Consider the following 15053-nt stretch of genomic DNA (forward strand, 5'->3'; position numbering starts at 1 on the left):
GCATTTGGTTTAAGCCCCAGGTTTTTCGCCCATGTCACTACTGAAGACAGATCATCATTCATCTGAGCGATTGCAGTGTTTACATCTTCAGGTCTGACGCTTAGGTAGAGCTGGAGGTCGTCGGCATAGAAATGATATTTGCAGGAGGACAGAACCGACGAAATATCGTTAACATATAAAGAAAACAAAAGTGGTCCTAAGACTGATCCTTGGGGCACTCCCGAGGAAACATGTTTCCAGGAAGATTTTTCATTTACGCAGACAACACATTGCTGTCTGTATTTTAAGTAGCTTTCAAACCATCTCATTGCACTATCAGAGAAATTAAGCTGTTGCATTTTTCTGAGCAATATGTCAAAGCTAACAGTGTCAAAAGCTTTGCTGAAGTCCAGTAGCGTCAAAATTGTTGCCTTTCGATTGTCGATGGCATATTTCAGGTCATCAGTTACTTTAATTAGAGCAGTGTTTGTGCTGTGATGTTTACGGAAACCGGATTGAAATTTGTCATATAGGCTGAATTCATGCAAGTGTTCAGTGATTTGGTCATGAACAATATATTCAAGTGCTTTGGAAACAGCAGGCAGTATGCTAATTGGTCGGTAATCACTAGGCAGTTGCGGGCTTTCGATCTTAGGGACGGGTCGAATTAGGCTTCTTTTCCATGCAGTGGGATATATTCCGTTCACGAGAGAAAAATTAAATATGTCAGTTAAGACAGATACTAAGATATCGGCAACATTCTTAATCATGGTTATACCGATACTGTCGTTGCCTATTGCATCAGAAGAGATTCTCATTATTGCTTTTCTTGCCGTATTTGTTGTTACATGTTTTAGATGGAAGGTATCGTTGTTAGTTATCCTGTTTGGGGATTCTTGTGGACGGTAATTATCAGCTGTGCTGGTATTCAGAGGTGCAGAGAAGAATTCATTTAATTCGTTAGCTGACACATGAAAAGTAGTTTCGATTTTGCCTTTCCGACCCCCAAGCTACGGAGATTCTTCCATAGAGTCGTGGGCGTCAGATCGCTGCATACAAGGGAGCGAGCGTGCCTGATTTTAGCATTGCGAATGCATTGTTTCACTCTGTTCCGTAACTTTCTATATTCTTCGAAACGCTCGGGTTTCGGATCTGCCTTGAAACGCCTGTGGGCAGCATCCCTATTAGTCATCATTTGACGTAATTCAGCTGTCAGCCATGGAGCAGGAGATTTTCTTACACGGATTGTGCGCACAGGTGCATGTTTATCATAGAGGGCAGTGAGTTTATCTCCAAGTTCATTAATTTTGCCGTCGATTGTGGGTTTTCTGATTATTTGATGCCATGAGATTTCTGAGCAATCGGCTGTTAGAGCGTCAAGGTCAATACGTTTCATGTTCCTACAAGTTATGTAACGCGATTTGATCCTTGGGGGCTGCACAGAGTAGGCCAGGAATATTACATCATGTGCTGAGAGGCCAGGGGCCGATGTTTGACCAACATCTCTTACTTTGTCAGTCTGTTTCGTTGCGATTACGTCTATAAGGGTATGACTGTGCGCCGTATGGTGTGTAGGTTGTAATGGAAGAATGTTCATGCTATTGCAACTAAACAGTTTTCTTAGGTTTATTGCGGAGGGAGTGTCTCTTAGTAGGTCTATGTTCAAGTCACCCATTACGATGACATGTTCGTATTGACACTGAAGTGAATGTAATTCCGACTGGAAGGAACTCACTGAGCTTATTTTTGGCGGCTTGTACACGACGTCAGTCAAGAATTTCCGACTTTGTATATTTATTTCAATGAACATGAATTCAGCCTCTTTTTCTTCAGCAGGATTTGACGTACATAAGACTTTCGCTTTGAGATCTGTTCGTATATAAGCGCCGACCCCGCCTCCTCGCTTTTTTGATCTGTCTGCCCTAAGAAATGTGTACCCTGGGAGATGAAAAGATGCAGAGGATATGTGTGGTTTCAACCACGTTTCGGATAGGAGGATTACGTGGTAGTTTAGTTGGTTGAAGAGGAGGCTAAGTTCTTCGTAATGTGCAGGTAAAGACTGGATGTTGCAGTGAGCTGCTAAAAGCTCTGACCCGTTCCGCTGAGCAGCCTGGAGTAGGGTGGCAGACTGGTTTGTCCCTTTGTTAGGCACTACCTGCCGCGAGGGGCACTGGCCGCTGCTTCCGCCAAGTGACATAACACAGGGGTGTCCGAGATTTTGCGCGCCCTGTTTGTGACACAGCGAGTGCCGAAAGAAAGGCGACTGCTAGAGATTTCCTGAGGTTGCGGGAGTATAGAAAATGGATTAGTGGTATTCGGTGCAAGGAGAATATGACCAAAATAGTGACGGCTGTGTGTCACTGTGTATCCTCTGTCGTAAGAGGAGAAATGTAATTAGCGTATTTGAAACAGCTTAGGGTGGAAATAAGGGAAAAGGGAGTGATTTAAGAGGCCGATGCTGCCAGCAGAGAGAAGTAAGCTTAATAATTAATAGATTATCGAAGGAAGCTAGAATTAAATTGAAATTTACTAAAGTGATACTGGTAGTGATTATCGTAGGAAGCTACAATTAGATTAAAATTTGCTAAAGTGATACTGATAGTTATTTTTGTTATGAACAATTTAAACCGAAGAGATGGGTGATTAATGAACTAAAGGAGAGACTAATAATTGCAATAGAACTATTTCAGAACGGAAGAGAATAAACTGAGAAAATGAAAAAAGTATTAGCAGTAACTAAAATTAAGTAATGGTTAGAGCTACAGACACAAAAAAGTGAAAAGTTAATACAGTTACAAAAACAATTAGTTGAAGGTACAAATATGGGTATAATTAAAAAATTAATAAAATTACAAGACTATATCTGAGTATAGGGCTGTTACAATTTGCAAATGGTGTTAAGTTTGCACTTTTGGCTCGAGTAGCTTCACTTAATACTATTCAGTTCTGTCATGTTTGTGACTGTCTTCTTTCCAGCTGCTGTCTTAATGATTACTCTGCCATCCTGAGTCCACACATTCTGAAGACCGAAATGGGATATGGCACTGTTTAAAATCTTTAGCCGTTCATGTGTCAGATCTTCCCTTATTGTAAGCCCTGTCATTGCTAACTTCTTCTTCTGGGTAAAGATCTCTGCCCTTTTTCGGTACGAGACAAATTTAATTATTATTGGACGAGGTTTGGTGGCACCTGGTAGTTTTCGTCCCACCCGATGGCTCCTGTCAATGTCTGCCTTGGTCACTTCAACGCCTAATTTTTCACGCGCAACCTGTATAAGCAGGTTGTCCGTGTCTTCTTCCTTATTTTCTACTACTCCAAACAGTCGTAGACTATTTCGCCTTTGGTACTGTTCTAGTTCGTCAGTTGCGGCAGATAGTTTCACTTCCAACTCTCGTGCCTTTTTCTCGTATTCAGACACAGACTTTTTTAGTGCTGTAATTTCGGCAGTATTGGCCTCAACAGTTTCACGCATTTTGGCCAATACTGCTGCCGTTACAGTATCTGATATAGTGCCTGCTATCAGATCAGAGCGGACCAGCTCCGCTATACCGGGAGCCGCGGCCGCACCTTCCGCCAAGAGCGGGCCCGCCGCACCTGCTGCTTCCCCGCTGCTGGACGCGCTGCTGTTGACTCTTCTGTTTACCATTTTCTCGAAGATATTGGCGGAGCACAGAAAAAAATAGCACTACTGCACAGAACACTGTTGTTTACACGATTTCCACTTGTACTAGACAACACCACCTGCGAGAACACCTTCGAATTCGACTAAATTTCGCGAGCCGAACTTAACACGTGTTACACTGTAGCCGCCATGACACTAATGGCGCTGCCATAGGTAAAACGGATATCAACTGCGTTTTATTAAATAGGAACCTACATTTTTATTACATATTCGTGTAGCACGTAAAGAAATATGAATGTTTTAGTTGGACCACTTTCTTCGCTTTGTGATAGATGGCGCTGTAATAGTCACAAACATATGGCTCACAATTTAGACGAACAGTTGGTAACAGGTAGGGTTTTTTAATTAAAATACAGAACGTAGGTACGTTTGAACATTTTATTTCGCTTGTTCCAATGTGATACATGTACCTTTGTGAACTTATCATTTCTGAGAACGCATGCTGTTACAGCGTGATTATCTGTAAATACCACATTAATGCAATAAATGCTCAAAATGATGTTCGTCAACCTCAATGCATTTGGCAATACGTGTAACGACATTCCTCTCCACAGCGAATAATTCGCCTTCTGTAATGTTCGCACATACTTTGACAATGCGTTGACGCATGTTGTCAAGCGTTGTCGGTGGATCGTGATAGCAAATATCGTTCAACATTCCCCACAGAAAGAAATCCGGGGACGCCAGATCTGGTAAACGTGCGGGCCATGGTATGGTGCTTCGACGACCAATCCACCTGTCATGAAATATGCTGTTCAATACCGCTTCAACCGCACGCGAACTATGTGCCGGACATCCATCATGTTGGAAGTACATCGCCATTCTGTCATGCAGTGAAACATCTTGTAGTAACATCGGTAGAACATTATGTATTAAATCAGCATACATTGCACCATTTAGATTGCCATCGGTAAAATGGGGACCAATTATCCTTCCTCCCATAATGCCACACCATACATTAACCCGCCAAGGTCGCTGATGTTCCACATGTCGCAGGCATCGTGGATTTTCCGTTGCCCAATAGTGCATATTATGCCGGTTTACGTTACCGCTGTTGGTGAATGACCCATCGTCGCTAAACAGAACGTGTGCAAAAAATCTGTCATCGTCCAACAATTTTTCTTGTGCCCAGTGACGGAAATGTTCACGACGTTCAAAGTCGTCGCCATGCAATTCCTGGTGAATAGAAATATGATACGGGTGTAATCGATGTTGATGTAGCATTCTCAACAACGACATTTTTGAGATTCCCTATTCTCGCGTAATTTATCTGCTGTTGATGTGCGGATTAGCCCCGACAGCAGCTAAAACACCGACTGGGGCATCATCATTTGTTGCAGGTCGTGGTTGACGTTTCACATGTGGCTGAACACTTCCTGTTTCCTTAAATAACGTAACTATCCGGCGAACGGTCCGGACATTTGGATGATGTCGTCCAGGATAGCGAGCAGCATACATAGCACACGCCCGTTGGGCACTTTGATCACGATAGCCATACATCAACACGGTATCGACCTTTTCCACAATTGGTAAACGGTCCATTTTAACACGGGTAATGTATCACGAAGCAAATACCGTCCGCACTGGCGGAATGTTACGTGATACCACGTACTTAATACGTTTGTGACTATTACAGCGCCATCTATCACAAAGCGAAAACAGTGGTTCAACTAAAACATTCATATTTCTTTACGTACTACACGAATATGTAATAAAAAATGGGGGTTCCTACCTAAAACGCGTAGTTGATATCCGTTTGACCTATGGCAGCGCCATCTAGCGGGCCAACCATAGCGCTATCTGGTTTCCCCCTTCAAGCTAGAGGAGTTTCGTTCTTATTTCGTGAGATAGTTGGCCCGGTCACTATCAATGCACCACCCTGTATATGTAATTACAGCGATTTGGCTCTGTAACGACATATATCATCCTGTAATTGTATGTCGTTGTCTTGCCTGTGTTGTCTTGTGTACGTTTATTGTTTATTGTGTTATAAAACTGTCACTATGTGGTTTTACGGTCTTTCGTTTCATTTGCGGTGTCTGTATGTAGTTCGAAATTTGTTTGCTAGTTATGTTGGCGCGTATGTTATTGTGTGGTGGGAACTGCTTTGGGAAAAGGGCAAACTTAAGTGAGAACAATCGCAAATGTTACGTCTTCTTCCTTTGATTCTTTTCCCCGAGAGCATAAATAAAAGAGAGCGAAACGGGTATGGCGTAAAACAAAGAGTCTTTTATTTAGTTGTATAGACGGATAACACCTGCAAGAAGACAATAATAATAATAATAATAATAATAATGATAATAATAATTGTTCACTAGCTGACGGCCGGCCGGAGTGGCCGTGCGGTTCTAGGCGCTACAGCCTGGAGCCGAGCGACCGCTACGGTCGCAGGTTCGAATCCTGCCTCGGGCATGGATGTGTGTGATTTCCTTAGGTTAGTTAGGTTTAATTAGTTTTAAGTTCTAGGCGACTGATGACCTCAGAAGTTAAGTCGCATAGTGCTCAGAGCCATTTGAACCATTTGAACCACTAGCTGACGCATTACACGTCGAAGTGATAGTCGGAAATTCTGACTCCTGGAACATACAGATGGATAAGTAAGTCGATAGTACGCTGCCATATAAGAGTTGGCACTCACCACAATTAATTAATTTTGAAAAATGAAGACCTTTGTTACAACATAAGTTAGTTTTCAAGCCACCTACATCCATGTGTAATAAAGGTAATTCCTGAAACATCATTTCTGGAAAATAAGCTGCACGTAATGCACGGTCAGATTATTTTCAACGTACCTAATTAAGATATGTAAACATTCGTTACTGTTCTATGTACTTCACTTGTATTTGTTTTATGTTTTAATCTGTTGTTTTGCGTTCTACTTTCATTTTTTTAGTTTGCAGTTTCATGTAGCTGTATTTTCTTAGTTGAAAATAATAAGAAACTCATTATTACGCTAGTAAATAATTACAATAATGATAATCTGTAAAGAAATAAGTTAAAACATAACGTTTTTTTACAGAAAGCACATAAAGTGAACGGAATTTCTTCAGGTAATATACACGACGAAGGCAATACAAAACAAAATTCAGCAGGATTTCAAATTGTTATGGATGATCCTCTAAATATCCTTGTTTCTATGGGGCATATTTCACTACACTGGTAAGCGTTGGCGAAGAGAATTGATTACGTTCTAATGAATGAAACTTGATTATTTGTTTCTGAGGTGGAGATTGATTTTATTATCTTTAACTTGGACATTCAGCCGGCCGGAGTGGCCGAGCGGTTCTCGGCGCTACAGTCGCATGTTCGAATCCTGCCCCGGGCATGGATGTGTGTGATGTCCTTAGGATAGTTAGGTTTAAGTAGTTCTAAGTTCTAGGGGACTGATGATCTCAGAAGTTTAGTCCCATAGTGCTCAGAGCCATTTGAACCATTTGGACATTCGTTCTCTCTCTCAGGTGGCAAATGCTGTAAAGCATTCTCACAACAAGAAGACAAACAGTAACAGAGCCACACTCACACAGACATAGAACAGTAAAAGAATCGATAGGACCACAGGAAACAGAAAACGTGAATGAGGTCAATAACTCGGGCGCAGCTTCAAATGCCGCCGCGGCGCTAGATCGCTGCTACGATCGATACTGTCAATGAGATGCAATAATCCCCTCCCCGGAGATCCAGTGGCGGGCGCAGTTAAGTTCGAACATTCATGCAGTGAACCTGAGACACGGCCACTCTCACTTCTGATTCGGTGTTATTCCACTTCATGTTATTACAGAATATCATCTTTACTGCGATTTGACTTCATACATTGTGATGAAATGGTGGGCAGTAGTTAATGGTCTTGTTTGCATGCTCTAGGTAAGGAATGACGGTAAGCTTTACCTGCGTTCAAAGGAATAGAGTGCCGATTTAAACGACTGCAGTAAAAGCTGTGGCAATGGTGGACCCAGCAAAGCGCGTTTTTTTCTGCGGAACGTGTGGAGACATTTCCGCATGGCCGAGTCCCGGTGTCTCATTGTGAAGACACATTTAGTTGGAGCTGGATGAGAGGTAGGCGCGTCCAGGTATACAGACTAGTGCGCAGAAGTCGCCACTGCACTGGCCAGCGCGTTGTAGACCGGCAATAAAGCAGAGGATGGGCCCTTGTTAGGGAGGACCCTGACAAAAGAACTGTGAATGTTCTGCGAATTTCCGTGGGGCAGGGCGACTGGCACCCAGACGTCCAGACTCTGTTTCAAAACATATTTGTGAAAGCACGAGGCTTTTAGCGAGTTTATGGCCGTTCTTTGGAAACTTTGAAATGGATGCAACAGGGGGGATAACAAGCTGTTTATGGAGGGCTGTGCTTCCATCCTGAGCATTTTCTTAGCAAAAGAGAGGGAAAATGCGTGGGAAAGAGGCTGCGAAGCTGAATCTTTTTTCCTTTTTCTCGCAGTTAACTTTAAAGTCTCTGATTGGTCAAATCGGTGTTTGCAGAGCAAAGGCCGCTCTCCCAGCTAAGAATGCTGGGCTCCAGCTCGTGATTGGCTTGTGCGAAAGTGGGGGGAGTCTAAAATGTAAAGGTGCTTTTGGTACTGAGCAGAGAAGGAAGCCAGCAGAAAGGAGAACTAACTCTTGTACTGGTGCTTCGCTAGTAAAGAACTGCAGGTCTCTACCTAAACGGTGAGACTTGTGTCCTTTGCTAGTGTGCCACTTAGAGCCTGTGCCAGTCACCTTCTGAACCATCAGAGGTACTGCTTATATGACCACGCACACAACGAGTAAAGCGTGGATGTACTTATTTGTCTTTAGTCAGCCGTCTAAACGTTTGACATATTCCGTCACGCACAGTCATGGCATGGAGTCAAATTGGTTTGGCAGACCAGCAAACGGGAGCACCTGCACACTGAAATCTACCGGGGTTTCAGAGGATCATAGGAAAGTACCTGCGTTCCGAAGTAACTGAACGTGAGGCCACATACTTACATTTTTCAGGAACGCGCCATTAATAACAGATTGCCGCCGTCCACGACTTCAGTCTCCAAACGCATCGTGGTGTGCCACCTTGACCAGCAGGAGGATAAAGTATTCGCTGCTGCCGCGTAGGGCTCTAATACACTACTGGCCATTAAAGTTGCTGCACCAAGGAGAAATGCAGGTGATAAACGGGTATTAATTGGACAAATATATTATACTAGAACTGACATGTGATTACATTTTCACGCAATTGGGCTGCATAGATCCTGAGAAATCAGTACCCAGAACAACCACCTCTGGCCGTAATAACGGCCTTGATACGTCTGGGCATTGAATCAAACGGACATTGGATGGCGTGTACAGGTACAGCTGTCCATGCAGCTTCAACACAATACCACAGTTCATCAAGAGTAGTGACTGGAGTATTGTGACGAGCCAGTTCATCGGCCACCATTGACTAGACGTTTTCAATTGGTGAGAGATCTGGAGAATGTGCTGGCCAGGGCAGCAGTTGAACATTTTCCCTATCCAGAAAGGCCCGTGCAGGACCCGCAACATGCGGTCGTGCATTATCCTGCTGAAATGAAGGGTTTCGCAGGGATCGAATGTAGGGTAGATCCACGGGTCGTAACACATCTGAAATGTAACGTCCACTGTTCAAAGTGCCGTGAATGCGAACAAGAGGTGACCGAGACGTGTAACCAATGGCACCCCATACCATCACGCCGGGTGATACACCAGTATGGCGATGACGAATACACGCTTCCAATGTGCGTTCACCGCGATGTCGCCAAACATTGATGCGAGCATCATGATGCTCTAAACAGCGCCTGGATTCATCCGAAAAAATGACGTTTTGCCATTCGTGTACCCACGTTCGTCGTTGAGTACACCATCGCAGGTGCTCCTGTCTGTGATGCAGCGTCAAGGGTAACCGCAGCCACGATCTCCGAGTTGATAGTCCATGCTGCTGCAAACGTCGTCGAACTGTTCGTGCAGATGGTTGTTGTGTTGCAAACAATCCCATCTGTTGACTCAGGGATTGACACGTGGCTGCACGATCCGTTACAACCATGAGGATAAGATGCCTGTCATCTTGAGTGCTAGTGATACGAGGCCGTTGGGATCCAGCACGGCGTTCCGTATTACCCTCCTCAACCCACCGATTCCATATTCTGCTAACACTCATTGGATTTCGACCAACGGGAGCAGCAATGTCGCGATACGATAAACCGCAATCGCGATAGTCTACAATCCGACCTTTATCAAAGTCGGAAACGTGATGGTACGCATTTCTCCTCTTTACACGAGGCTTCACAACAACGTTTCACCAGGCAACGCCGGTCAACTGCTGTTTGTGTATGAGAAATCGGTTGGAAACTTTCCTCAAGTCAGCACGTTGTAAGTGTCGCCACCGGCGCCAACCTTGTGTGAATGCTCTGAAAAGCTAATCATTTGCATATCACAGCATCTTCTTCCTGTCGGTTAAGTTTCGCGTCTGTAGCACGTCATCTTCGTGGTGTAGCAATTTTAATGGCCAGTAGTGTATATGTTTCTCAGCACCCTGTTCTTTCGAACCATATTTTTCGTTTTTGAATAGTATAGATGCTTGATGGTGGCGTAATTTTGTGCGATAACCCAGATTGATGTGTATGAAGTCAGATAAAGCCATTAGTGTTCTGGTCAGTGTCGTGTGTCAATCCCCAGGTGATCACTTTGCATACCATAGACCCAATGTTAGTAAAAGCGTTTGTTAAATAAAAAATGATTATGTAATGTTTCTTTCGTCATTTTTGTTGTCTTGTAATGTTAAGAATGAATAAATCTAGTGTCATTTAGATCACAAGTTCTCCCTGATTTCTGATTATCAGTTCTTTACCATTTTATTATTACAGTCTAGATTAGAAACATAAGTAGAAGCTTTTCATTTGGCGTCCCCTGCCAGGATCTCTTACTTTATTAACCATAGTCTTTCAAGCCCATGTTGTGTGTTTGCCAGTTGTATAACATTTACAGAATATCATAGTGGCGAATGATAATGATCCACTGAATAATTACTGAATTGAAGACCGACTGATTTGTAAATCTGCGATATCTGTATTTGTTTCAACATTCAAAACTACTGTTAGTAACTGATCCTGGAGCTGTAACAAAAAAGTTATGTATTATTTCTACTGTTTGATATTAACTGTAGAATAAATTAACATCTGAATTCTTTGTTCATGAACACCAACCATTCCTCGCTTCTGTATCCATTAAAGAACCGCACAGTGCGTAAGGCTTTTGTAACAGCAACAACTGGAGGACTTGGGATTGCCACACACAGATCACATATTCCCCTGAGTTGTTTCTTGAGAATGGCAAATTCCCTAATCGCTTTAATTTTGTCCGGGTCAAGATGGATCCCCTCTGCTGTAGTGATGCATCAAAGAAATTTGTTTTTACTGCCAAATTAGAAGTCATGGAGATTTACAGTCACATCATCCAGCCAAAAACATACAGCAGTCGATCCAACAATTCATTACGATTAGCCCAACATCACTTCACGAACAAAATATCGCCACATAGAGCGTCATTCGTGCTCTTAACTCGGCAGGCAGTAACGCGTTTAACCTTTTTATAAATGCAGCTGTAGACACGTTCACACTCAGTGGAAGCCATCTAAACTGACAGCAGGTTCGTGAGCAGAACAATGCTACATACTGTTGGCATGCGCGGACTAACACTGTCTGCCAATAGCTGGCACACAAATCAATCCGTAATAAAAAGTTCACCCTGTTACACCTCTGCAGTGGCTCATCTAAACGCCTCTGCCCTCGGTCGTTAAGTGAAGGCACGGACACAGCATTGCCTATGGCGAGAAGTAAAGCCTGAAATTTGGTATTCACAGCACACTCTCGACACTGTGGATCTCGGACTTTTTAATTCCCTAACGATTTACAAAATGAAATGTTCCAAGCGTCTAGCTCCTACTATCATTCAGCGTTCAAAGTCTGTTAATTACCTTCGTGAGGCCGCAATCACGTCTGGAATCTTTCCACATGAATCATGTGGGTACAAATGATAGATCCACCAATGCACTGCCCTTTTGTACCTTGTGTACGCGATATTACCTCCATCTGCATATGTGTATATCGCAATCACAGTGTAAATCGAAGAACGCTCGGTCAGTCTCCAGCTCTCGTAAAAACTGCTCTTCGTGTCCATCGTCCTCGCCTCAGTGAGCATGTTGCTTCTTATCGGTCTGCGCTGTAGATACTATAGAGACTAAGACGAGAACCTTCTGCTAAGAGGTCGATCATGATTGGGCGGTTCCGTTTCTTTGTTCCAGGCATCAAATGCTCGGCAAGCGGTTTGTGCCCCGGCAGTTACCTGTGCTGCCACAATCAACTTTGCTGTCTGCGGTCTCAGAGGTTTGTACCACAGCGAGCTCATTCAACCATGGCTACCCATGCGTCATGCGATCAGTCTCACTTTCTTACACACGACAGCATATACATAAGCATGTACATATCGTGATATACGTCACTTGTTTCTTAAGTCAGCACTGTTTTCATATTTTAAAAAGCACGCGACTACATTTTCAAACAAATTTGATTATTACAAGAGAACGCCCCCCAATGAACCACGGACCTTGGCGTTGGTGGGGAGGCTTGCGTGCCTCATCGATACAGATAGCCGTACCGTAGGTGCAACCACAATGGAGGGGTATCTGTTGAGAGTCCAGACCAACGTGTGGTTCCTGAAGAGGGGCAGCAGCTTTTTCAGTAGTTGCAGGGGCAACAGTCTGGATGATTGACTGATCTGGCCTTGTAACACTAACCAAAACGGCCTTGCTGTTCTGGTACTGCGAACGGCTGAAAGCAAGGGGAAACTACAGCCGTAATTTTTCCCGAGGGCATGCAGCTTTACTGTATGGTTTAATGATGATGACGTCCTCTTCGGTAAAATATTTCAGAGGTAAAATAGTCCCCCATTCGGATCTCCGGGCGGGGACTACTCAGGAGGACGTTGTTATCAGGAGAAAGAAAACTGGCGTTCTACGGATCGGAGCGTGGAATGTCATATCCCTTAATCGGGCAGGTAGGTTAGAAAATTTAAAAATGGAAAGGGATAGGTTAAAGTTAGATATAGTGGGAATTAGTGAAGTTCGGTGGCAGGAGGAACAAGACTTTTGGTCAGGTGAATATAGGGTTATAAATACAAAATCATGGGTAATGCAGGAGTAGGTTTAATAATGAATAAAAAGTAGGAGTACGGGTAAGCTACTACAAACAGCATAGTGAACGCATTATTGTGGCCAAGATAGACACGAAGCCCACGCCTACTACAGTACTACAAGTTTATATGCCAACTAGCTCTGCAGATGACGAATAAATTGATGAAATGTATGAGAAGATAAAAGAAATTATTCAAATAGTGAAGGAAGACGAAAATTTAATAGTCATGGGTGACTGGAATTCTAGCGTAGGAAAAGGGAGAGAAGGAAAATAGTAGGTGAATATGGATTGGGGCTAAGAAATGAAAGAGGAAACCGTCTGGTAGAATTTTGCACAGAGCATAACTTAATCATAGCTAACACTTGGTTCAAGAATCATAAAAGAAGGTTGTATACATGGAAGAACCCTGGAAATACTGACAGATTTCAGATAGATTATATAATGGTAAGACAGAGATTTAGGAACCAGGTTTTAAATTGTAAGACATTTCCAGGGGCAGATGTGGATTCTGACCACAATCTATTGGTTATGAACTGCAGATTGAAACTGAATAAACTGCAAAAAGGTGGGAATTTAAGGAGATGGGACCTGGATAAACTGAAAGAACCAGAGGTTGTAGAGAGTTTCAGGGAGAGCATAAGGGAACAATTGACAGGAATGGGGGAAAGAAATACAGTAGAAGAAGAATGGGTAGCTCTGAGGGATGAAGTAGTGAAGGCAGCAGAGGATCAAGTAGGTAAAAAGACGAGGGCTAGCAGAAATCCTTGGGTAACAGAAGAAATATTGAATTTAATTGATGAAAGGAGAAAATATAAAAATGCAGTAAATGAAGCAGGCAAAAAGGAATACAATCGTCTCAAAAAAGTGAACGACAGGAAGTGCAAAATGGGTAACATAGATACTGCGTATAGGAAAATTAAAGAGACCTTTGGAGAAAAGAGAACGACTTGTATGAATATCAAGAGCTCAGATGGGAACCCAGTTCTAAGCAAAGAAGGGAAAGCAGAAAGGTGGAAGGAGTATATAGAGGGTCTATACAAGGGCGATGTACTTGAGGACAATATTATGGAAATGGAAGAGGATGTAGATGAAGATGAAATGGGAGATACGATACTGCGTGAAGAGTTTGACAGAGCACTGAAAGACCTGAGTCGAAACAAGGCCCCCGGAGTAGACAACATTCCATTAGAACTACTGACAGCCTTGGGAGAGCCAGTCCTGACAAAATTCTACCATCTGGTGAGCAAGATGTATGAGACAGGCGAAATACCCTCAGACTTCAAGAAGAATATAATAATTCCAATCCCAAAGAAGGCAGGTGTTGACAGATGCGAAAATTACCGAACTATCAGTTTAATAAGTCACAACTGCAAAATACTAACGCGAATTCTTTACAGACGAATGGAAAAACTGATAGAACCCGACCTCGGGGAAGATCAGTTTGGATTCCGTAGAAATGTTGGAACACGTGAGGCAATACTGACCCTACGACTTATCTTAGATGAAAGATTAAGGAAAAGCAAACCTACGTTTCTAGCATTTGTAGACTTAGAGAAAGCTTTTGACAATGTTGATTGGAATACTCTCTTTCAAATACTGAAGGTGGCAGGGGTAAAATACAGGGAGCGAAAGGCTATTTACAATTTGTACAGTAAGCAGGTGGCAGTTATAAGAGTCGAGGGGTATGAAAGGGAAGCAGTGGTTGGGAAGGGAGTGAGACAGGGTTGTAGCCTCTCCCCGATGTTATTCAATAAAGCAATAAAGGAAACAAAAGAAAAGTTCGGAGTAGGAATTAAAATCCATGGAGAAGAAATAAAAATGTTGAGGTTCCCCGATGACATTGTAATTCTGTCAGAGACAGCAAAGGACTTGGAAGAGCAGTTGAACGGAATGGACAGTGTCTTGAAAGGAGGGTATAAGATGAACACCAACAAAAGCAAAACTAGGATAATGGAATGTAGTCAAATTAAGTCGGGTGATGCTGAGGGAATTAGATTAGGAAATGAGACACTTAAAGTAGTAAAGGAGTTTTGCTATTAGGGGAGCAAAATAACTGATGATGGTCGAAGTAGAGAGGATATAAAATGTAGACGCAATGGCAAGGAAAGCGTTTCTGAAGAAGAAAAATTTGTTAAATTGAGTGTAGATTTAAGTGTCAGGAAGTCGTTTCTGAAAGTATTTGTATGGAGTGTAGCCATGTATGAAAGTGAAAC

The 15053-nt window shown here is 42.9% G+C and overlaps 1 protein-coding gene across 2 annotated transcripts in view; it reads left to right on the forward strand.

The window, feature by feature from the left end:
- The window catches only part of LOC126262597 (uncharacterized), a 58977-nt gene that overhangs the window by 12968 nt on the left and 30956 nt on the right, over positions 1-15053 (forward strand). For both annotated transcript variants that reach the window (XM_049959339.1, XM_049959340.1), the window contains exon 2: positions 11952-12033. In XM_049959339.1, coding sequence (XP_049815296.1) covers positions 11952-12033 — 82 coding nt within the window. The remainder of the gene's footprint in view (positions 1-11951; positions 12034-15053) is intronic.

Source organism: Schistocerca nitens, chromosome 6, assembly GCF_023898315.1.
Source record: "Schistocerca nitens isolate TAMUIC-IGC-003100 chromosome 6, iqSchNite1.1, whole genome shotgun sequence".
Classification (NCBI taxonomy): Eukaryota; Metazoa; Arthropoda; class Insecta; order Orthoptera; family Acrididae; genus Schistocerca; species Schistocerca nitens.